The sequence below is a fragment of the Halichoerus grypus genome, chromosome 14 (assembly GCF_964656455.1).
Source record: "Halichoerus grypus chromosome 14, mHalGry1.hap1.1, whole genome shotgun sequence".
In the NCBI taxonomy this organism is placed as follows: domain Eukaryota; kingdom Metazoa; phylum Chordata; class Mammalia; order Carnivora; family Phocidae; genus Halichoerus; species Halichoerus grypus.
Window position 1 is genome coordinate 28,376,037 of NC_135725.1, and position 25,080 is coordinate 28,401,116.

General features: G+C 49.8%; 1 protein-coding gene across 6 annotated transcripts in view; it reads left to right on the forward strand.

Annotated features, from left to right (window-relative positions):
- AOPEP (aminopeptidase O (putative)) overlaps positions 1–25,080 on the forward strand; it is a 337,581-nt gene that overhangs the window by 311,909 nt on the left and 592 nt on the right. For 3 of the 6 annotated variants that reach the window (XM_078061964.1, XM_036084759.2, XM_078061966.1), the window contains 3 exons: positions 2,894–3,010; positions 20,585–20,671; positions 22,331–22,475. In XM_078061964.1, the coding sequence (XP_077918090.1) occupies positions 2,894–3,010; positions 20,585–20,671; positions 22,331–22,471 (345 nt within the window). In that variant the 3' untranslated portion in view covers positions 22,472–22,475. Of the gene's footprint in view, positions 1–2,893; positions 3,011–20,584; positions 20,672–22,260; positions 22,476–25,080 lie in introns of all 6 variants that reach the window. The other 3 variants (XR_004914923.2, XR_004914927.2, XM_078061965.1) reach the window with 3 other exon arrangements.

The window sequence follows — 25,080 nt, forward strand, 5'->3', positions numbered from 1 at the left end:
GAGGACAAAGGCCTTCAGTGATCCTTTGGTTTTGTTTCTCTGTGAGGATGTGTGACCCGTTCAGAAGAAAACTTCAAGATATAAAAGTATGAATCCAGATACCTTGATCAGTTCACAAGCTAGTAATTCTTCAGTTTCAAGCTGGAGTTGTGTTTGTTGGTAAAACCCAGTTGGGGTAAGTTAAGGACCAAGCGAATCATCTTACTCAAGGTCTTCTTTCCTCCATGGGTCTCTCTAGTTTAAACCAAATCCCAAACTTGAGTTGTAACAATAGGCCTCTTTGTAAGTGCGTATGCGTAATAGGGAGATGCTTTCCTTCCTGCTCCTTCCTTTCCTGCAACTCTGCAAATTGGCAGGGCTGGTTCCTGCCGTGTTCAGTTAGCCAGCAGGGCCCACACCCCCAGCTGGTAGGTGTTCTGTGCTTTGTCAGGTGGGCCCTTCCCCAGAAGCTGTTGTCCTGCATCCAGAGTGGCCTATACATCAAGCTGTTACTCCTAGGGGTGGTTAGCTATAGAAATGCTGGGGACCAGTTTTGGGAGTGCTTGTCAGGGTATAGGGCTGGATGGGCCCCTGACTCAGTCTGGGGCTCTCCCCTCCACAGCCCCTGCAGAGGCAGAAGCCAGGCCAGGCCACCACGTGGTGAGGGCCATTGGGACACACTTTATAAAGGGCAGTAGTGGGGGTGGGGGGTGGGGTGAGACCGTGATGGGGGAGAAAGGCCAGCTCTGTGAAGAGGGTTCAAGTGTAGGAGGACAGTTGGGGAGTGACCTAAGGGGTGTACTCAAAGCCAGGGCTGAAGGATTAGCCTCCACCAGGGAAAATCCTCTCTTGGAAGGCAAGAAAGAAAGATCCAGAGAGGGAGGCTGCAGGATGCTGTGGGTAGGAAGGAGGGCTGAGGAAGCCTGGGTGCCAGGCAGGACCTGAGCACATTGCTTGTGGTATGAACTGGTGTGGAGGCTCCCTAGAGGCTGCTGGCCCTGGATTTGGGCTCTTTTATAAACAGCAAATTTTTGAAAATATAAAAGCCTCATATGTCTGAAACTGTAAGAAATGAAAAACTGTCATTTTTGTTATTGGTTGTTATGTAGTGATTTGATATCTTCAAACATCTTAAAGGCACATGACTTATAATGAAAGTGAATAAAGTGTTAGCTATACTTTGAGTCCTCCTATAGGACCTCACGGGTCAGTGCTGGTTGTAACCCTCTATTTTTGCTGAAGGCACCTTGTTTCAATCCTGTCAGCCTGAGAGAGGATCCACAGCATTGACTCTAAGGTGGAACGAAGTGATGTTATAAAATAAAAATGCCCAGGAATCAAGTGATGTACATCCATGTTTGTCTGTAGGAAAGTGGGGTTTTTATTATCACTTAGAAGGGCGATGTGAGAAAATACAAGAAATGCTTTCACTATGAAATTGCCTGGTGAATATTGTGCATGCTGTCTACTCAGTTTTCTTCTGTGTTTTGGGAAGTGTGTGTGTGTGTTGGGGAGGGGGGATGGGGATGGGGCAGAGTGCACACTAAGGGGCAAAAAGGTAGAGAGGTAGCAAGAGAAGCCAATGATTTTTAAATTTTCTTTTAAAGTAACAAAGTGGGGATTAAAATCCAGGTGGGTAGTATGAATATTCTGTTGATCGAGCATTGACTTCTAGACCTGTAAAATCGAGTTAGCTGACAGGGATTATCTGGTCATAAGCAGGGATGGAGAAAAGCTAAATGTAGAGAATAGTGAAATTCAGAGTCATAATGTTAAAACCTTGATTTCAGAATAAATATTTTTCAGTTCCTACAGTTTCTACAAGATGGATCTTACATTTAGTTTTTCCTCCATTTATAGTTTATTTGAGCACTGCGCTGTGGTCGGGGCTGATCCAGGCATTGCGTGCAGTACTGTAGTGAATAAGACATTTTAAGTTCTTGGATTTCACAAATATTGTTTGCTCATAAATTTTCGTTGTTTTTATGTCCTATGAAAACATCTTCCTCTCTTTGCCTTTAAGTGATCAACAGCATTTTTTGACTGTATGAAAACTCAGGAATAAGAGTGACCTTGTGCATTGTGTGTGTGTGTGTGTGTGTGAGAGAGAGAGATTATACATATACGTATAAAATCACATGTACAGTCATTTTAATGGAATAGTAAACTTACACTTTTTATAATGGAGGGATTGTGAGACATGGTTCTTGTTTCATTATGTGCCCTTTATTTCTTGGTTGTACATTTGCAAGGTTTAGGTGCTACAGGAAATCTGAAAACTGCTTATTTCTTTTCCATGTGTTCACTTAAGATCAGATGGCTTCTTGAATCTTTATCTGGGTTAACTGACATTTTTTGGCATTTACATGTTGTAAAGAAAGAAATCTAATGAACCATGATAATGTTTTATTAAGATAAGGACAGGTTTTATCATTTCACAGTGCATATGTATATTAAATCATCATGTTGCACACCTTAAAAAAAATCACATTGTACAACCTAAAAATAAAAAGATAAATACCTGGGGGCGCCTGGGTGGCTCAGTCAGTTAAGCGTCTGCCTTCGGCTCTGGTCATGGTCCCAGGGTCCTGGGATCGATCCCTGCATCGGGCTCCCTGCTCGGTGGGGAGTCTGCTTCTCCCTCTCCCTCTGCCTGCAGCTCCCCCTGCTTGTGTTCCCTCTCTCGCTGTGTCTCTCTCTGTCAAATAAATAAATAAAATCTTAAAAAAAAAAAAAAAGTTAAATACCTGATCTTTTTATCTGCTCTAACTATAGAACTGACATGAAAAGCCATGGAGAATATGGCTTAATCATGCCCCAGAATGCAGTGTCTTTGGGGATATGGTGTAAGCTCTGAGGTTTTAGCAAGATCAAGTCTCTAGCCTTTTCATAGACTTTTTGGTTTTGCCCTTAGCTCCTTCCAGACCAGCTTGTCTTGCTTCTGGAGCATCTCTTGGAGCAGAAGACTCTGAACCCCCGAACTCTGCAAAGCCTCGAGAGGACATACCACCTCCCCCAACAGGATGCAGAGGTAACCAGGAATGCTCTTAGAGTTTAGACAGTGGGGCCCCGCTGTTGGTGAAGAGTGAGGGTCCCATTGCATCCTAAGCTGTTGAAACTGCTATTTCCTTTAGCATCCATGCAGCGTGCTTCTGAGTGAAGAGCAGGTACTTTAAGCAGTGAACTGCTCCCCTGGTTGTGCTTGCTCCAGTAGGCAGCCTCTGATCCTGGTTATTACCTGGCTATCTTGAGGTCCCGAGTTTTTCCCTTTTACTTCTTAAGTCATAAAGATGGACATAAGTCTCCTAAAGGAATGAGCAGACAGGATGGATTGTTTTTGAATTAGAAACTCAGGCGGGTCATTTTGTGCACGATGGTGGCGCCATCCTGCTGCACATTAAGGAAGCTTGGCTCAGATGTGCCAGAACTTCTTGGTTGCATTCAGTTAGGACAGGAAAGGAGCCATGTGTAAAGGAAATGAAAACTAAATCTAACAGCCGTGGTTTGAAAAGCAAAACTGGATGCTTGTGGGAAAGCAATATGATGTGGTTCGTAATATCTTTTAGCTTACTGTGAAGAATGTGGTGTGAATCCTAAGATGAATTCCAGGAGTTTTTATATACCTAAAATAGTAAATATTTATTGTATTAAGTCATCTGAAGTAAAAAACAAGCACACAGTCAAAATGAGAAAAACTCTTTTATATAAAACTCCTGAAATGCAAGTGAGTTTGGTTTGTGTTCGGTTGAAATAACTGAGCATTTGAGACCCGTCCAGGGCCGAGCGGCAGCCTGAACGCACACGGGCCATTGAGTGCTTGATCCGCGGCTGTGGTGAGCTGAGATGCGCCGGGAGTGTGAATGGCACCGCGGACATTGATGACATGGTGTACAAAAAGGCAAATTATCTCAGAATTTCTTCTTATGGATTACAGTGTTGAAATGATATTTTGGATATGTTGGGTTAACTAAAATATGAAAACTAATTAACACAGTCACTAAAATGGAGTAAATCGGGAAAAGCTCACTATGACATTATTAGATTAAAAGGTAAGATGGACATTGTTATGCATTTTAAAGCCTCATAAATTCAGGAGTTAATGGAAAAACTTCAGAGAAGACACATGTGGCTTTTTACCCACCTGAGCATAGATCAAACAGGCAACTGTTGCTCTTTATTTCAACTCTTATATTTCTGTTTATGGGAGTTTCCAAATGCCAGCCTGTTATTTTTAATTAGTGTTTAAAAGACGTTTTTATTTATAGGCATGAGGTTATGTTTTAATCAGAGCTGAATTCTTCTGGAATGCCAGGCCCCTGTGACCGGCAGCGGATCAGAGCAGGCGCTGGGCACCTGTCACTCTGTGCCCGGAAGTTGTGAGGGCGAGACCCTGTTCACCCCACCCCCGCAAAACTCTTAAAAAAAAAAAAAAAAATACATAGCGCTCCTTGCTGCAGGCTGATCTGGCCTGCTTTCTCCGGAGCTTGTCAGCCCCTGCCGTGGGCCCTGCCGGGTTGAGTTCGGGGGTGGGCAGGGGCCAGATCGAGGAGGGCCTTGAGGCCGTGGTGCGCAGTTGGGATTTTTCCTAACGGTGTGCCTCCTGCCCCCTCCCCAAGTTCTCTGAGGTCCTGGCGTGGAGTTAGTTACCCTGACAGCTCGTCTCACTGTGAAGTTTCCTTGAAATGTCACTCAGAACCGGAAAAGCAACAGGGTTTTGACCAACTAGGCTGTTCTCTAGAAACTTTATTAGTTAAGTGTGATTTCTTTGTGACATTGATTAGCAGGAATTTAGTTGAATAATCATCTGCCTTTATTTTAAGTGACAGAACATTTCTTGGGAGAAAGAATTATTATTTGATGGTAAGGTCTTGAAGATTCTGACTTTATTCTCGGTGCTTCTCCTTGACCTAAACAAGTAAGGACCATCCCTTTCAGTCATTATCAGAGCTTTGTCCCAAATAGCAGCCGTTGGAAAGTTGGCCGGATCTACTGGAGTGTGGCAGGCCGTGTCTGGGGCATGCCTGTGGGAAAGGGCTCTGGAGTGACTTTCCTGGCAAGGAGCAGTGTGAGTTATGGCCCTGCTGCTCTTTGTTCAGGGTGCTGGGACCTGGGACCGAGACTTCAGCCCCAGGGACGACGGGGCTCTCCAGCAAGAGCAGGGGGTGTAGTTCCCCCACGTTTCCAAGGTGTACAGAAAGGCTTGCCTTACCTTGGACGGACCTTTTCCCTGAAAGCCCATACGTAACGTCCCTTTTGACAAGGGGGGCCTGCTGCACCTTGTCTTGTTGCCACAGCATTTCCACAGCTTGTTGAAGCGGAGGCTCCGGCTGCTTCCGCCCTGCTCACTCAGTGCGCTAAAGCACTCTTTTGCTGTCAGAGCAGTACATTCTCCATGCGTCCCACCAGAGTATGCTCAGCTGTGTGAGACGCCTGTCCTGCCATGAATCGGGGCCTTCCGTCCAGTAGCTGCTTCACCTTCTTTGCTGTCACCCCCCTGGGCCCTTCCCTCCTCCCTTCTGTGTGTGTGGGCGGGCTCGTGCGGTCCCACCGGGAGTTTTAGTTTTAATTATTCTCTCTAGGTAGCTCAGTACCTGTATCAGCTGTGTTGCTTCTGGGTTTTAGCTGTGTTCCCGGAACATCTGGTCCGTGGGTCAGGATTTCTGAGCATGGCGCCCAGGCTGATGTTGCTCACCAGTGTGTTGCATGTCACATCAGTGGGTGTCGGCCTTCTGAACGCCAGTCCCTGGCTTCCAGGTGCCTGCGTCACCCCTGGTGTGAATATGCAGGCCTGCTCTCCGGGAGAGGGCTGCCACGTGCTCCCAGGCTTACGGGAAGAGCGCTGAAGGACAAATGTCATCAGAAGCTGGGCAGAGTCACACGTGTAATCGTAGGCCACTTTGTGCCTTGCCTGCCCCTTCTCATTGCCACCACATGAAACGTGGGGCACTGGTGGGGGGGATGTTTGCCTTTCTTAGCCTGGAAAGTAACCCTAAGTACAGGAGTCAACCATCTTTTACATCCTGAGCTAATGATACTACTAACTGTATGTGGGGCTGCTTTTAACCAGGACGGAAAATGAGCTGAGGGGAACCTCAGTTCACAGAAATGTATTGTCTACAGTTTTTGAGCATATTGGCTCAACTAAAGAGCCATGAAAGTTAAAAAACAGAAGTTTAACTGATTCTTGGAACAAAGGATATTTTCTAAGATCCCTTTCTAAATGACTTTCCTGCTCTCTTTAAGCAGGTCTCTTGAACTGTAGTAGTAGCTGCTGTGGTCAGGGGGAGGTGAGGACCCACGCAGCTTGGCTCTGGGACCTTTTTTCCCAAGAGCTCCTCAAGTGACCTTGAAGTTAATTTCTTTTCTATAGACTACAAGTGAGCACTTCAAAATTAGGGGCACACCTCAAGTGAGTTTTCAGAAATTTAGAATCAGCAACTCAGCATCTTATCTGGCCTAGATGGGAACGGAAGACATTGGTCAGGAAGTTCCCCAAGGTGTCATGCTCTGCTGTGGTGCTTCAGTTGGTAGATTGAGCCAGAAAATTAAGTCTCTGGGAGAGGCCATGACCAGTGTCAGCTCCTCCCCTCATTGTGTTTGGGGAAGTACTGAGGGCTGAAAGGACAGGTCTCGGGGGTGGGTTGGAGTGGGACAGCTGGGCGCCGGCCCTCTAGTCTCCCATCAGGGGACACATCCTCATGGCCGGCCATGAGAAGGGAAGGAACGGTGCCTGCTCCTAGCCGTGGGAGTGCCTCTTCCACGCCTTGATCTCTTCTTAACACCCAGGCCGAGCACCTGGTCCTGGCCGAGGCACTGCCTTGGTAACGAGCTCCACTCGAGTCCCAGGCCCCCAAATGGCTGGTGACCACAGCCGAATCGTCCCCTTCCTGGGCGCCATCTTCCTGTCTGCACAGCCGTTGCCTGGACGGGACTGCAGATTTCCGGCTTTTATGACCACAGCCAATTGGCAAAATGAGTTTCACAAAACCAGTTTTACTCTTACATTTACTATCATTTCCTAGTTCATTTTCTTTAAAAATGTGCATTGTGATGTAACAAATTGATTTTTATGATCCACCAAATTGGCCGCAGCCCGCGGTTTGAAAAATGCCAGGCGGGGTGACGTCAGGGTCCTCCTCACCAGCTCCCCTGCTTCCTCCCTGCAGACCATGGCCAAGGATCCTGAGCCTCCATCTCCTCAGGATTAAAATGGAGCCGTAAACCCCTTCTTCATGGGACTGTTAACAACACGATGTGAGAAAATGTCTGTGAGCATCCATGGCTTTCATGTAATTTCTGTTCATGTAAGATTCACAGTCTCTCATTTGTTGTGAAATGGTCAGGTTTTGTTATTTACCTGAAACAACCTTTATATTCTCTCCTTCCTTTAATCTGTCACGGAGAAAGAAAGAAAAGAAGCATAAGCTACCTGTTAGGAGCCCGTAAGCATCTCAGGTCACAGAGTTCTTGTTCTGGGGGCATGGTGAGCCGGAGGGGTAGGGTGCAGGGGAGAACTTGCTGTCAATCACGGTTTCCTAACTTTGGCACTTCCGACATTTTGGAATGGGTAATTCTTTGTTGTGGGATGCCCTGGGCCTTGTAGGAAGGTTAGCATTGCTGGCCTTTACCCATGAGATGCTAGCAGGAGCGCCACCCACCCACCCCCGGTTTGGCAATCAAAAGTGTCTGCAGACCTAACCAAATGTCTCCAAGGGGGCAGAGTCACTCCCATTTAAGAACCCCAGCTCGACACTACCAGCTGATTCACAAGAGGCAATTTTTCCTTCTCATCTAATGAAGTGCTGTACTTCTGAGGCTCCAAAGAATGTAACCTTGGAAGAGGTGAAAACAAAATCTCTCACAAGGAAGAAAAAGAAACAACTTACAACTAAAGTAGTAGTAGCAAGCATATCTGAGGAAGCAGATCAGCAAAGAGGGACAAACCTGTTTTACCACTAGAACCCAGAAGAAGCCATGCCAGCATCCGACCGCTCCACTCCGCTCTGAAAAGGACACGTTCAAGGTTGATTGCAAATGGAAAAACATCCAACCTTGCGGGCCTTTCCCACATCACTGCTTTTCCTCTGGTTCCTGCTGAAGAGCCCTTGAAAACCCAACAAATGGCCCCCTCCCATGGTGGGCTTCACATATGTGGGGAGGGCGTGTATTTGAGTACGTTGTTACTAAGAGAACTCATTGTTTGCTGGAACAAAAACCACCACAGCATGTCTTTGAAGTCCAAAGGGGATGATTCCAGGAGTGCAGTGGTCTGACAACTCTGGCGCTCATTTCTGATTTCATCTGGGCCCAAAGCATAGTTTCTGTGAATTGAGAGAATTTCATGATTCACAGACCTTGGCATGTTAAAAGGGCAGAGAATAAAAGCTTAGTCAGTTTCTACGTCTCTGAATTCTAAAATTGATCCATTGCTGTGATTCTGCCCGTTCCTTTTAATGCTAACACTCCTTCCATTCAAGGTCACAGTCTTCCGCAGAGTGTTCAGGTCTGGTCCCGGTCACGCGGAGCTCCCTGTCCCCCTTCACTCCTCTGGTTGCTTTTCCGCAGCATTCCAGCTACAGAATTAAATAAAGCACTTCTATTTTGTTTTCCTCACAGAGCAGTTTAGAGGAGAGGTTAGTTGTAATCTCTTTAGGCTCTGTTGCCACTTCAGGATGCTCAGTTAGTTACGTTTATTAAAATGTAGCATCCCAAACTCTGAGCCTCCTTCCACTCTGGTCCCCCTCCCTGCAGTCTACGCAGTATAGTGGCAGATGCTGTTGCCTTTGATCCCGGGGCTGTGGGAGGGCGGCCCGGTGCAGGGACGCCTCTTCCTCCCTCCTCCCAGAGGCTGCACACACACCCCAGGACCTCCCCACGTCCTCAACCAGCATTGTCTGGAGGCACCATCCTGGCCTAGAGCCCCACGAGGCAGTTTGGGGATTAAGCATAAAAAAGAGACCATTGTGGAGAGTCAGAATGATGTGTGGCAATTAGTGAGGTGGTTTTTCAGGGTGAGTTATGAGGTGGGAGTTTCCCAAAACACCTGCCATATCCAGCATTGGGCTGTTTGTCACAGTTTCTTTGCAGGGACAAGGGGTCCGGCTTGGTGGCCTGGTGACATGTCTAAGCTCAGGTTACAAATCAAGAGGTCAAATGCTGTTGAAACTCCAACTTCTGGTTGTGAGCTATAGTGTGAATTAATACCCATTTTTTAAAAGGCCAAGACAGTGCTTTAGAGTGGAGGGGGCTGGCACTGAGCTGTCTCTGACACAGTATTGTAATTCCTTTTCTAGAGTTTTGAAAGGTTGGGTGGGGTACAGATTGAAAAAAGAGATCGGGGTAATTTTCTGTAGTTGCTTTAGACATACCTGTCTTTTTAAACCTTGTGCCTTTTATGATGTGGGAAAGAACGGAGCTCTTATATAATTCTTTAGTTATATTTGTGTATTTTTCCTTTGTTGTATTTGGTTTATGAAACTGTTTTTAGAACATTTCCTTTCAAGTCAGGAAGATATCTCTAGGTCTTTCTTGGAGTTTTCTTTCTTTGTTACTCAGTTCAGTGCCCCTAGGTTTTTTCCTGTGGAAATCTTGCAACAAAGTGTCCCCTACTATAGTACGATAAAGGAAATTTTCAAAAACTGATCTAAAATGACAGAGTTAAAAAACTTATATTTTTTAGATTAATATTCCTTTCTTGTTCCTGAAGCCAGGGATTGTGCTTTATTTACTTGAATCGTTCCAGCATGTTGGGGCTGCTCAAATGTGTGTTAAGTGATGAAGATAAAGAAAAAATGAGCCACTAATTGCATAATCTGCTCAATTCTTCTTAGGACCATTTAAATAAACACTTAAAATCAGTTGATAATATTTATAATTTATCTGTAAATAGAAGAAAAAGGAAAAGAACATTTAATAGAGGGGCGTTTAGCCACAGGTTCAGCCAGACTTGATTAGAAAAGTTTCTAGTCTCTTAGTGTTCTTTGTTCTTTGCCATTTGGCGCTCAGCAGCAGGTCCTGTGGTATAGAAACTTTATATGCCCCCCACACCCCCATCTATACAGATTTTCTCAGATGCAGAGATGAACACATTTTCTGGGGTTACAGATAACATTGCCTTAATGCTCTTTCGGTAGAGCCCAAAACCCAGCTACATCACATGTCCATTTTGTCTTTAAAGGGCTCACAAGTGAAATCAGTGTGGGGTTTTGTTGGTGCTTCTGGGTTCTTTATTCCTCCCTCAGTAGTTTACATCTTTCATATTCTATTTCTGTGCTGAAATCCACAGCAAAAAATGCTCCCTGTTGTCCATGAACACTGCCATCTTTTTCCCACAGCTGTAAACTGAGCCATATTCACATGTAAAGTGTCCCATAAGTACCTTAAAATAGAGGGCTCACTTTTTCCAAAATGGTCCCGTCTTTCCAGATTGCTTTTCTCCCCTCCAGTGCCTTACCTGGACACATTCCCTGCTCTCTAGTTCCCTGGCACACCAGGATTTGGGCGTTGGGGGAGTCTGGCCTTTGTGCTGTGGAAGCCACGTACCACACGTGGGATGCAGGTTCTCCCTGAGGCGTGCTGGGAGCCTTCCCCGGGGCAGGGGGCAGGCTCTGTGGCCCCCACCCTGTGTCGTGGCAGCATTCGCTCTTAGGTGTGAATGTCTGTGCTGGTCCCTGAGAGCAAAGGGAAAATTGGATTTAAACTGTTTAAAAAATTAAAGAGCACCCACTTATATGCAAATCGTGGCATTTTGTGCATGTGTGTGTGAAATTTAGGGATCAGTTAAACTTCATGGGGTGGCACTGACACTGATTTTTTTTTTTAAGCTACTTGGTCTGCATGTTGCCGCGCTGCAGCCTTGAACCACATGGAACCATGTTCCGTAGACCGAGTGATCTTGCCCATCTGTGGGTAGAAGAAGCCAACCGGGCTGAGCTCGGGAAGTCCCCTGGCTCTGCTGTCGGGACACCAGGTAGTTTCCTCAAGAGTAGACTCTATAGAACAATGCCCTTTGCTGAAACAGCCTTCCCCAGCTTGACTCTTAGGTTGTTTTTAATAACAGCTTTGAGTAATAATTCACAGGCCACACAATTCACCATTTCAAGTGCACAATTCAGTGGTTTTAGTGTATTCGCAGAGTTGTGCAACCAGCACCACAGATGATTGTAGAACATTGTCATCCTCCCTCAAAGAAGCCCCCGTGGCCCGTAGCTGTTGTTCCCGTCGCCTCTGCCCCCACTCCCGGTCCTGGCAACACTGTCATCTCTCTAAATTTGCCCGTTCTGGACGTTCTTACAAACGGAGCCGTACACAGTATGCGACCTTTTGTGACTGGCTTCTTTTCACTTCGCGTCCTGTTTTCGGGAATTGTCCGTGTTTCAGCATATATCAGCACTTCATTCCTTTTGTATTGCCAAATATTTTCGATCGTATGGATTACAGCCATGATCCATCCATCAGCTGATGGACTTGGGGCTGTTTCCGCATCTCGGCTGCTGTGAATAGTGGTTTTGTAGGGAGGGTATTGAAAGAAATAGCCATTAAAAAGAGAGGGGAAGGGGAGGGCTGAAATTTTCGCGGCATGTGTGGTATGGCTAGAAATTGGGCTTGGGATGCCTCCTCGTTCAGGAACTGGTGTCTTGTCTTCCTTCTGCACTCCCGTTTGTGTAGCTCCTTCTCAGAATCTAATGTGCCACCCCGGCTTCCCCCGTTGCACCGTGTTACATTCTTTCACGGCATTTGTCACAAAGGTATTGCTGGTTTCCTGGATTTTTCTTAGACCTTCTATTGAACTACAAGTTCCAAGAAGATTGGGGCTTGTCTGTTTTATTCACCACTTTATCCTCAGCATCTAATACTTATTTTTTGGAGAATGACTTTTCCTGAGTCTCCAGGTGTTCTGGAACGGCAGCTAGTAGCATCTGACGTGACAGGGTAATTGGAATAGGGAAACACCTTCGGGAGGGAACAGTCCTTTTTGGTAGAGACAGGGAGGCCCTCTAGCCTCGAGTCTGCCTCTGAGGAGAGTGAGAGAAGGCACCGGTGTCCCTTCTGAGCTTATCAGAGGAGGTAACCCATGGTCCCGTTTTCTGCCAACAGTAAAAGTCCTCTTTGCCGTAAAGGCTGTGTGTCCCATGGTAACACAAGGAAGAAAAAAGGTGGAATGTGTTCCTTCCTAATTACAGACTTACATGTTGGAACAGACTGTCATCGAGTTTTGATGGGAAAGGAAGGCAAATAGTGCCATATTTCAAGGTGGACCCAACATGGGCTCCCAAGTTCTACTTTTTGGAGCCAGTTGCCCTTAACAGCATTAATGTCATTAGATGAAAGAGTAAGTATATCCACAGGAGAAGGAAGAAAGGTTAGAACTTGCCCTTGTGAACTATGTAAGGCTGCCTCTTCTAATCCTTGACATTTGTCATCCCATTTATCCTCCCGGTCGCTCTGGGTGGATGTGTCAAGTGTGAGGCAGTCCCGAAGGAGCCCTGTTCTGCGTGTTGCCACAGCTCTGGTTATATTTGGCTATAACCAGTTATAACCAGTTGTCCATCACCGGAGCTTTAGGGGCTGACTCAGGCATGGGTGGTAAGAGCCCTGAGAAAGAGCAGACAGCCTCTCATGCCTCATCTGTTGTCCCTGCCGCACCCGCCCGGCTTCGTGACAGCAAATGCAGTAACTTCTAGGTCTTTTTTGTTTCGAAGAGAGCATGAAGATCGCAGCTCTTCAGTAAGGAGCAGCGAATGTGGGAGCGCAAAGGAGAAGTGCTAGAGTCACAGTACAGATGTTGGAGTCTCGACGTGACAGCCACACAGCTGAGGGGTCTTTCATCTTTTCTCGTGAGGCACACCAGAGCGTTACACACGCCGCCGAAGAAAACACTGGATGGAGATGCTGTCTGTCCTGGAGCCACACTCTGCAAAGGCCTTCCTGCCCTCACCAGCAGGAAAGCCACTTTAAAGCAAAGTTAAATCTAATTTCAGGCACAAATTGAAAAAGCGGGTTCATTTACTGCAGTGTTAGACTTATTAACTCCCCAAAGCCATGAGCCTTGGTCTTTCTGTTTACAGATATAAAATGGAACTCTAAATGAGGCTTAATGGGCTTCCCAGATCATGTTCCCTAAACAGACTTTTTTTCCCTTTAACAGTAAATTTTGAAATCAAAAGGACTGAAAAGAAAGGGGAGTACTTCCTGTCATAAATAGGATGGGTGGCATTCTTCAAAGCGTTTTACAGCTTCCAACTGTGCCTTATAATTTCCAAGTAGCTGGAAAGCATTCTGAGTCTTTAAAGGGGCTTCATTCATTCAGAAACATTTGTCAAGCATGTACTGTGTACCAGGCATGGAGACGGGCCTGGAGATGACCTGCAGGTGCCCGGCCCCTGCTCTCCCCGTGAGCTTGTGTTTCAGGGCAGGTACGGGTGCGGGCCAACAAGGGAACACAGGCTGCTCCAGGAGCAGCGGGGGCGGGGCAGATCGCAGACCCAACTCGGAGAGAGTGGCCGGTGGTGGCAGGGTGCTGATGGGCTGGGGGATGCGCGCGCCAGTGCGGGAGTTGCTGGGGTCACAGCCGACGTCTTTGTCCCCTCCCGTCTTTGTCCCCTCCCGTCTGCTGGTCCTTGTTAAAAAGCCAAAGGCTATTAACACACTTTGGGACTTTGTGGGACACACTGAGACTTTAGTGGAGCTGTGGTGCATTAACAGAAGGGCTTCCCCTGTCTTCTTGAGCGAAGGTATGTGGGCTCCACTAAACTAGTAAGCCCGACAGGGGCAAGTGGAGAAAAGGAAAAACGCAAAATAATATATCCACGTTGAATGTTGCTGTGAAGATCAGAAACGAATTTGGCTGAATGGCTAGAATTTCATGTTCATTGGGTGGTTTGTTTGTATAAGGTTATGTGTTTATAATTTTTAAACATTTGAAGATAAAGCAGAGAAGCAGCTACCTCCAGGAGCCATAGGGGCTTTTTCAGGCTTGGACAGTGATGTGCACCAAGCCAAACCCTGGCTCCCAGACCACAGTGACAGAAGCAACGGCCTGATTTCCTCTCTCTGACGTGCGTGTGCGTGCGCGTGCCTGTGTAGGCTCGGTGCTTGGAGAACCAAGGCCGGGGTATTGGCTGAGTTAGCAGAACTAAGCTCTTGGTTTACACTGCAGCATGTCTGCACAGCCTCTGTGATTCCATTTATTCTTCAGGCACGGTAATTCTGAGACACTGGTTTTCAAACTCCGCCTCCGAGGAACCCAGGGCCCCACAGGTTTACTGTTTACCTTAAAGGTGTTTCCTCTCTGACATGGAGGTTTAAACTGCCTGAAGAACCACTTACATTCTTTAATTTATCTTTAGAAGGTTCCAGAGTACACTTTTACTAGAAGTTAGAAGAATTGTGTTCAAGAGAAGTTTGAAAACCACTTTGGAGAATTAGTCTATTAGTTAATAAACAGGCTTATGGGGTGCCTTCCCATAAAGAATGTTTTATTTCTTTGAAATAGCTTCATGGAAAACACAGAAATTGAAGGAAAAAAGGAAACTTGAGGTAAAAGCTATAAAAGAACTTTGAGAATTGTGAAGTGTTACTAAGCATGGAGACTGGGGTGTGTAGTGATTGACAGAGGGAAGCTCCGACAATGTGGGGAGACTAGGAGCGAGCTGGTTTAGGGGGTCACTCTTCCCAAAGATTGTGTTTCCTTGATGTCAGGTCACCCACCCATGCATGATGCCTCACATCTGCATTTGTGCTGGGCCTACCGGCTTGAGAGTCACTCTGTTTCAGAAGGAATTTAACCTATAGAGAGAAAAGGACTCAAGAGGCCCCACATCCAGAAACGTGCTAGATTTTCTGGCAGGACCAGGCTGAAGTAGGCCTGAGCCAGCTCATGAGGACCTCCCAGCTCTGTGTTCTAAGACATCATGCAGGTAGCTTTGGGGGTTGAATGTTTACCAGCACCCCTTCACCTCGCCTCACTCCAGGACCTGGGGTGTGGGCTTCCGTCCTAAGCAGAGGTCAGCAGAGTGTAGCCAGGCCAGCCCCGCCCACCCCGTTTTTGTAAATAAAGTTTTATCTGAAGACAGCTGTGCTCACACCCACTTATTTACGTACCGTCTAGGCTGCTTTGGCAGTACAATGGCAAATGGGCTGCAAAAAGCCAAAAACGCTCACTGGCCCTTGATAGAGAAAATTTCCCAACTCTTGTTCCAGAGTTTGGTAGGAAACTGCTTCTGGATACATGAAAATTCTCAGGTTGAAAAGACATTGGGGTGGGGAGTGGGCTTGTTCTTCAGCAGTCTTTCTCTCCTGTTTCTGGGAGAGAACGACCAAATGAGGGGGACCCCCAGCATGTCCTAATGAAGGTCACGGTCATATCACAGAGAGGCCCCACTGGGTCATGGGACTTGTCCCCTTGAGTCTGAGATGTGGAGTGGGAATACAAATGACCGCCGGAAGTCAGGGGAGCAGGCCAGAAGTAGTTCGGCTCAGCCTTTGAGTAGTAAGAACTTCCTTGAAATGGTAGAAACGCTATGGGGCTGGGGCTGAGGCAGGGCTGAGCTGGGCCTTCTGTCTCCACAGGTGGTTTGGGAAATTCCCAGTGCCCGGCCCCTGGGTGTACTGGATGACAGGAGACGCGCCAGCTTCCCCAGGCCTCTCAGCCCCTCCCTGGTGGCACCCCTGCTCTTCTCCCGCAGGGAATCTCAGACTCCTGAATCCAGTCACTGCAGGCAAAGCAGGGGCCCAGAGAGGCCTGGGGAACTCGCGCCCCCTCCCCCAACCCCCAGCCGGGAGCCCAGCCCTGTCTGTGCCTTCTGTCTCGGGCTGCTCTACCTCACACACCTTCCAGTCCACCCTCTCGACCAGCAGCCATCCGATGGGCACCTTGCTCTGTCATTTCGCCAGTTAACAGCACTTTCTTGACATGATACTCCCAAGTTTTTATAAATTCAATAAATAACAGAACTTCTGAAATAGAAAAGAAAGCCGAGAAACATGCCACTCCTGCTAAAGTGACAGGCACTCAGTATATGGGACCCTTAGGTACACTTGCCATGGGCAACCTCAGTCAGTTTCCACAGCAGCCAGACAGGGGCCACCCTCGTCTTACCCCACCCCGGGGACCTGGGCCGCGCTGACGGGGCTGAGTGGCAGACCCAGGTCTCCAGCCTGGGGCCTCGGGCTCTGTGGCTCAGGGCACGGTGGGTCATGAAATCAATTGAGTAGCTCACTGACCAGCAGAAAGAAAAGGACAGAAAATACCAGAGTGAGGGGCACCTGGGTGACTCAATTGGTTGAGCGACTGCCTTCGGCTCAGGTCATGGTCTTGGAGTCCCGGAATCGAGTTCCGCATCGGGCTCCCTGCTCAGTGGAGGGTCTGCTTCTCCCTTTGCCGCTACCCGCTCTCGTGCACTCTCGCAAATAAAATCTTTAAAAAAAAAAAAAAGAAAATACCAGAGTGAGGGAAAGGATTCCGTGTGTGTGCACGTGTATACACGGCTATACATGTCAAGTGCAGGATACCTCGTGGGTGCCCAGGCCACGCGTCTACCAGGCCTCCCAGGGGCTCAGGCCTGTTGCCACACACACAGCCCACCTTCCTGGTGGAGTTCCTCCTGGAGGAGTGCCTGCTACAGGTCAGGGATCCACCGGTCTGGAGCAGTTATGTGGATTATTGGAGGGTTTTCATTCTCTGTCACCAAAAGTGGGTCCGACATGAATCCGCTTCTGCACACCTCCCCTTCGTTGTTCCCACCTCAGTTCTGGCACCCAACCCCAAAGAACCAGTCGCATTGTTGGCCATCCCCAGGGAGAACATTAATGTCTGTGTACTTACCACCCTTTGTTCATGGAGGCTTTGGAAACCTGGAAACTTCTGGAATCCATTTCCAGTGGTGCAGATGAGCACCGCTGTATTAAAACTCACCTGTGTACCGAGGGCAGCACCCACATCATTTTTCTGTTCAGTATATCCCTTAAGCAGAACTCTGAAGAGCAGAGTTTCACACTAGCTTTTGTTGGACTGGAGGATTCATGGGCGCCCACCTGTACATGCACGTCTGTGTATCAGACTTCCTTGGGACCTGCATTCTCTTTTTCTTTATCGTTCTCCCTCAGTCGTGTGCCACACGCTGTGCTGAATGGTTCATGTGTGCGAGGAGCCCCCCACGTGGCCATGGCAGGGGCCGGGACCCGCAGGGAAGGCGCAGCGGGGGGAAGGCCTCCAGCGCCCTGCCACACACTGTCGCAGAGCAGCGGGACGGAGGGCCCTCGGGGTCCCCGGGACTCTGCCCTTTGTCACCTGGGGCAGCTCTGCCTCTCTTCACTTCCGAAATGCCCCTTTTCTCATCCTCCTCAGGTTCTGGTTCTTCTGCTCCCCGCCCCCCCGCCCCCCCCGTGCCTCCTCACCCCTTCTCTGTCAGGCTGACCACGTTGATGGCCTTGGGGACTAGGATGTTGGCTGCCGGGGTGCTTGCAGATGATTCCCGGCATGAGGTTGGAGTGAGGTGAATTTGAGTCATCGTTCAAAAGGTCATTAAATGTCTTCAGCTCTATTGACATAACTGAAGTACAGTAAAACATGGATCTTTAAAGTGGGATTTGATCCGTGTGGGCCTGTGTGAGCGCCTGCAACAGGGAAGCTCAGTGAGCAGAACCCAGGAGCCCGGGAGGCTGTGGAGGGAGGCCCGCCGGGCGCGGGCGCTGTCCTGTGCGTGCGCGGTGTTTGCCGGTGAGCTCACTGAGGGAGTTACACACAAGGCGGCCACTACCCCGTTGTTTAGTTAATTAAATAGAAAATGAGGAAGGGCAGATCTACAGGATGGACAGCCCTCTGCTCAGAGGCCTGCTCCAAATTCTCTGGCTCTGGCCCCCCAGCACGGGAACCTCACTTTCTCCAGTTCCAGTGGGAGAAGGAGCGTGATACACGTATGTGACGGCCCCTGCCAAGGATTCTCCAGTTTCTCAGTGAGCTGGAAGGGGACTATTCTGTCAGTACCTACTTTGGAAATATTGCTGGGAAAAATTGAGACAAATGTCATTTTGCTGCCAGTTTTTCGGGAAGACCCCCATTATGTGTGGTGACAAGTGGCCATGCAGGTTAGGTCCTGGAGTTTAGGGGATAAAAAATGAGGGTTTTCTTTGTGAAAGAAGTAAGAAGAGAGGTAAAAGCCCTGTGCGAGAGCAAGAAACATCTGTCAGGCCCTCAGCCTCACGAAGCATCTCTGTGGTGTCTTGTAAACATCCTGCCCCTGAAATACTGAAATGCACTGAGCTCTTTTGTAAAGAAAAGGCTTGTTGTTTGTTCTGCTCTTCCAGGGGAAGGGACGCTGGGCTGTGCTTCCTGGATGCCATGTTGGCTTTCAGGGGTCAGAAGACTAGATCTCTTCTTGTGCCAGTAATCTCTTTCTGACAGTAAGAGAAGGAAGAAAAATGGCAGTGCTGACTTCATGTTGGTGTCAAAGAGTCTTTTCGCTCGGGCCTCCTGGACCTTCGCCCCCTTGTGGTGGGACCACCCCGCCTCTGCCTGCCTGGAGGCCCTCTTCTGCCGAAGTAGGCCCCCAGGTGGGCCTTGTTATTGCTGTCCATGTGTATCAGGGAGAGGAGAGCACCCCGTGGGCAGGGTGGAAAGGGGCGCTCTTTCCTGAGGGCCCTGGGCGGGGCACAGAGCAGCCGTCGGCCCCGCAGGGTGGGCCTCCCACCAGGCCACCCCCTGCTCGCCGGGGGCCTTCTCCTGACCTTGCCGAGCTGGCCCCCCCATTTTCTGCAAGCTCGCAAGGTGCCACCGGGGGTGTCTGAGGTGTTGAGATGAGCATGACTGCGAGAAAACAGTGGAAGGGCATCCAGCGGGGCCTGGTTGGGTGCTTTCCAGGGCCCAGGAGCAGGGCGTCTGGTGGTTCTGGTGGCTTCTGATTGGTGTAGTATGACGAGCTGGCTTCTCAGAGCTCAGTCCACTTGTCCTGTTCTGTGAGAATATTGTAGGGGCTGCCCTTTCCCTTTTATGGTCTGTTCATTTCTGTTGGCTATGTAGGAAAAGAACATCTTGTGGAAGACGGAAAGATTGCCAAGACCCATCCAGTCCAGCCTCTTCCCGTTTGTTGTGATGCTCCGAGGCTATTAGCTCATTTCCATGTGCCTCTGAAATTCCTTCGTGGATGTAAAGTTCGTTGGCATCCTGTCCTTAGAAGTTCAAAGGGCTTGCTGCCCACAAGCAAAGGGCAGAGCCCCCGAGTTAACACCCAGTCTTGGGAGTGCACTGTAGCCCAGGGGAAGGATTCTTCCCAGAAGATTTGTTTCTTCATTTCTACTTGTTTGTGTGTAAATCTATTTATAGTAGATTAAAGGAGAGATCCGGCCAGCAGTGGGTAATGATATAATTTACAGGGGCCCCAGCCAAAATGTTGAAATTGCTTACATTATCCCATTGCCACAAATGGATTACTATGCAGGGTCTCCCCCTTTCAAAGGCAATAAAAACAAAGAGGGAAGGAAGGAAGCTTTTTAGGTGCTTGTAATCACTTCCGTGGACGGCTGATGTTGAGCCAGTAAAGGAATACAAAGTGGTAGACTGCTCACTGCATATAACTGAGAGGACTTGGGGCAGTAGGCATGGGCCTGCGACTGGATTCTGAAAACCGAATTCAGGTAGACTCTCCACCTAAAGAATGTGCCAGGAGATGCTGGGGCTCTGCCTCCACCAGCAGAGACCACTAGTCCTGGGCCCAGACCCCCATTGTGTCTGGAGGGGCTGGGGTTCTGGCAAATTCATTCTGGGAAACCTTGAGTCAAGTGGATCTGAACTGAATGGCCCCCGCAGTCGGCTGGGCTGTTTGCGGCAGGCTGTGTAGACATGCGGCACCCCGCGGGCACACGGTGGGGGGCTGCTTGTGGCAAGGGCTCTGCTCTCCTTCCTGGCCCCGGGCGCCCTCCGCACACGCTACAGAGGCGTGCGGTGCGTCTTCTCGGGAATGTGGAGGACCATGTCTTCCCGCTCTCACTGTCTTTATTGTTATGATCAACAGCGTTAATTAAGCAGCTGTGGTTTTGAAGGGCACGTCTGTTGACCGCGTGCTGCGGGGCAGAGCTGGGCTGGCTGGGCTGTGTGCTTCATTGCCCGGTTATGTTTTGCATTTATCTGGTGTCTTGCAGAATTGCATTTAAAAACATCAGAACACCTAACTGAACCATGTCCCTTCTTCCCCTAAAGTTGACACACCACGGTCCAGTGAGGAACATGGTTCCTTTCTTTGTACACGAAATTAAACTAAAACAAAATTTACAACAAAGTGTCAGCGACATTAATACAGTTGAGAGAGTAACTTTTGGTAATACAAATTCTGTCATTAAGACAGGCTGAGGAGGGACGCCTGGGTGGCTCAGTCGGTTAAGCGACTACCTTCGGCTCAGGTCATGATCCTGGAGTCGCGGGATCGAGTCCCGCAGCAGGTTCCCTGCTCAGCGGGGAGTCTGCCTCTCCCTCTGACCCTCCCCCCTCTCATGTGCACTCTCTCTCACTCATTCTCTCTCTCTCAAATAAATAAATAAAATCTTTAAAAAAAAGACAGGCTGAGGAACCCCCCCGGTTTGTTGCTTACTGGATTTTCTGTCCTTCCTTAAGGTTCGCCATCGATGGTGTGAGCTCATTGTTAAGCACAGATACACAAGAGCCTACAAAGACGTGGAGAGATTCCTCCAGGAGGATCAGGTAAGTTTCCTTCTTCAGCAGATGAGAATTCTTTACTGCTGTCCCCTGACTTCCAGTGCACTTACTAACACAGGGACCCAAGTTGTGAACTTCTCTTTCATAACAAGTATTTAAACATTTTCCAAAGATTTCTAAGAAGTAGGTAGGAGCTTCCCTAAAACATTCTGGAGCTGATTTTCCCCTCTCTTGGTGTCCCTAAAGCAAACCAAAATGTTGGTTTGACGTGGCTGTGGACCACTGTCATTACCACATGACGCACACGCAGACCTCACGGCGTCACCAGGTCTCGGGCCAGGCCGCAGCTTAGCTGTCCCGGTGTGCATCCGTGTCTTCAGCGGCTCTGAGTAGTCACGGAGAGCCCCGACTGCCTAGGACAGCCTGGTCTGTGCCCGTACCAGCCACGCCCTGCCACGCCCCTGTGTGTCATCCCGTCCCCCCCCCCCCCCCCCCCCCCCGTTTCCAGTTCCCTTCCTGCCAGAACTTCCCTCACTATTCACGGGGGAAGGCGGTCACCTTCCCCGGAGCCCGCAGGAAGCACGAAGGAGTGTGAACATGTCTGGGGGTGCCCTCCTTGCCGCCTCTGCACACCCACGTCTGCCCAGCGTGGCTGTGGAGGGGGGGCTGTGCCGCGGGTTCTGTCAGCTTCTGGAAGGCAGCCTGCAGCTCGTTGTGTTAGCGTGACCGTTGTGTGCCACTGAGCGAGCTTTGCACCGGGCACCGTGGGCTGGCAGAATGGAGCCATGCTTGAGTGGGGGTGGGGCGAACAAAGGGACTTTTGAGAGGGCCTGAGTATGGGGGGCAGCCAGCAAGGAAGGGCTCATTCTTCCCACAAAGAAAAATACATGACTTTGTAGCAGAAGAAATGTCACATTTGCACAGTTGGAGCAGAGGTGTTTGGAAACACAGTCAGGGACAGAATGTAAGAAGCAACTTAAGGTTTTTTCTGAAAACCAAAAGTAACTGCTTTTTTAGAGCCAAGACCTTTGCCAAATAAGGATTACAAGTCAGCTTTCTCAGGGAACAAGTTTTGAGCCCCAGACTACCGAGTTTTTATCTTGTGCCGTCTTTGAGATCCTTCTTTTAATTTGCTCCAGCAGAATGTAATGCATAACTGTGCTTAGAGCAAGAGAAAAGGCAGAACCAAAGGGGTCTTGTGGTCTTCCAGGATGTAATCGGCTGTTTTTCAGACTGTAGCAAACTGCAGAGGTGGTGTTTGCTGCCCGGGTGGGGAAGGCTGGGGGGCTCGGCCGGGCCGGGCAGAAGCAGCGGGCACCTGTTCCGGGGCAGCAGGACGGTTCTCCCCCCGAGGCGCCATGTGATGTGCTGGGGGCACTGTCCCGGGAGGAAGGCCTTCTTGCAGCCGTGCGGGTTTCCATGGCGGGCATTGTGGGGACCTCCCTGCCTGTCCCTGGCATTCCTGACACAGTCATCCTTGCAAAAACAGGTCGCCAAGGTTCTGTTGATGGAATGGATAGCTAAGAATTCTGGGGGGGGGTCAGTGTGAACGAGAGAGAAGGGATGGAAAACCGTAGGTTGCAGAAGTACAGCTGGTCGACCATCTGTCTTTCTCGGGTCTCTGTCATTCCCAGACGGGCAAGTTTGTGTGCATGCGGACACCTCATTCCTGTCCCTCCCTCGCTCTGCCCCTGTGCCCTGCAGGCCATGGGTGTGTACCTGTATGGGGAGCTGATGCTGAGCGAGGACCCCAGGCAGCAGCAGGTCGCCCGCCGGTGCTTTGAGCTGACCAAGGAGCAGATGGAGAGATCTTCAGCTGAGGTGGTGGCCGAGATGTTGTTCTGAAGAGGTGATTCTCTCCCTTCCCTTGCTCCGCTGTTGCGCTCTAACCAGAGATTCCTCGTTGGAGCCACATGAGCCGATAATGAGATGCTGAGCCACGGTCCTCTGCTCCTGCTCCGTGGCCAGTGGCCTGGGAGCGCAGGCAGGGCAGGCGCCTGCCGGCAGCATGAGGCCCGCTCTGGCCAGAGTAGCTCTCCTGACACTGTTTTGGCCACTTGGGGTTCTGTTACTTGTAGGGACAAAAACACGGGAGAGCACTTGGAGTAGGTTTAGATGGTGGGCTGGGGAGGCCGCTGGAGCACTGATCCAGTTGTCCAGGTGAGGGCTCATATGGGAGCACGTGGCCGGGTTACCCTGAACCCTGAGCTCCATGCAGACGTGTGTGCACCCCCGGCCCCCATCTTCAGGAGAACTTGAGGGGCCGCCCGCCGGAGTGCGCCATGCACTTCTCAACAACCCCGTGCCCGGCTTATTTCTCACCTTTTGCACTGGAGCAGAATTTCTCCCTGGTCTGCACTGGAGTGCGAGCCCTAAATTATTTAAACTGCTTCCGATCAATTGTGCTTGGAATTGACCTGTTAGATTTACATCCTAGCAGTTCGTTTTTTAACTGGGTTTCTGCGTTTTAAAAGTCACATCCCAATGGTCCGGGAAGCTTTAGGCAGAACTGTGGGGCTGTGAGCGCGGCCCGTGACGGCCACCACGGCTTCTGTTTCTTCTCATTTATGTGATATAGTGGGGCCTAATTTTGTATCATTTTTTTTAACTTCACATCAAATCTCAAGCATTTTTGATGTTTATACAGCTTCTCTACATGTAGAATTCTTCATGGTTAATATTTTATGTAGATATTCTTAATCTGTTGTCAGACTTTCAGTGTGCTTCTGCTGTTTTGCTGTTAACAAAACCATTTCTAACATGTTTCAATATTTATTTGAAAGAACTCTTGATACTAAGGAGAGAAAAGGGTTTTCTAAAGTATGATCCTGTTCTTCCAGAAGAGTCCAGGAACCGTTTGCCAGGAAAAGGAAATAATGGGGGTATTTGCCACGATTGTATGTCTTGTCGCGCAACAGCTGTGCACGATCCGTCCCCCACCGTCCCTGTGGCGGCGGCGTGTCCTGGGCAGAGCCGGGCCAGCGGGAAAGACCGCGAGCCTCTCCTGCCGCCACCCTGCGTAGCCGCGGGATAAACCCTACTTGTCTGAGATGTTTTATTTCGTGGAGAGTTGGGGTTTCCTGGAGACTGTGCATACAGTGGGGCGGTGCCCCCCCCCCCCCCCGCCGCCCCCTTGCTGCAGCTGTGGGGAGCCACAGTGGGCTTCACGGCTCTCCCTTCTCCATCGGGAGTTTTCGGGGGAGCCCTGGTCACGAGTCTGCTCCCCTCCTGTCCCTGCCTCTTGGGGATCAACGCGGGGCCACACGCACGCCCCTTCCCCGTCGCTCCTGCTCAGTGACAGTGGCGCCTTCCAGCGGGGGACGCCCCGGCCCCGTTCACTGAGAACCCCGGGCCCCCAGGGTAGAAGCGGCGAACCACGTAGGGGCAGCTGCTGGTTGCATTTTTCGTTCCATGTGCCAGAGCTGCACGGGTGCGCGTGGTCGCCGCGGAGTCCTCTGGCTGTGGGCTGGGCCCCCAGGACGCCGGGTACAATGCCCAGCGAGCCGAAGTCGCGGCCACGCGGTGGCTAGTGGGTGGACGGCGGCGCCCAGCGCTGCTCCGGTGCTCTGGCTGCTTGGGTTCCTGGCATGCTGATTTGTGACTTAAGATTAAAATCACATTGCCAGGGATTACCACGCAGCCATGACCTTGGCTGCTCCTTCAGAAGCCGTAGTTCTCTCTCTCTGCAGTTCGGAGAACAGACGCATCTTGTAGCCCTTCTCCGGAAACAGAAGCAGCAACAGCCGTGGAAGACGCTCGGCGGCCCGCTCCTTCCGCCCAGCCGACGACCTCTCTGCCGAGGTGCAGAGCTTAGCTGATTGGTGAACAGTGACTGGTTTCCGCTTTGTTCACAGTGGCTAAGTTCTGCACCTGAAGAGAAGGTGAGATGGGGACAGTTAAGCTGCTGGGGCAGAGGCCGCCGCTGAGCGGTCCGCTCGGTGCCGGGCGCGATTCTGGAGGCTACGAGACCGCTCGGCTCCGAGGATGCGCTCCCTCCTGTCGGGAGTACACGAATGTACCAAAAGTCTGCGGAAATATAAACTCACTAATTAGATACCTGTCTGAAAGGTCAAATGTATTGAAAGCTGCAAAACAACTTCTCTAAGAACTAAAACCAAAGGCATCACCAGAAAAATCAAGTGAAAGCTATGTCAGCAGTGGGTTGCATGTGAGTAGGGCCGGTGCTTTCCAGGCGCGCCCTGCTCGCAGTTTGCCGAGCACGGTAACCTCTGTTTTGTGTTCGCAGCCCCCGCAGGACGGCGCCGAGCTCCCAGCCGAGGCACTGCTTCCGGGCTGTCGATTGGACCCGCCCTCCGGTGCCTACTGAGCTGATATCAGTTCTCATTTTACACACTGGCTCAGTTCAGCAGGAACAGGAGTCGAGCCCTCGAGCAAAAAGCCTTCCTGTTTGCAAGTGCCCAGAGGCTCCGGAGCTGGGACTGCGCCCACGCGAG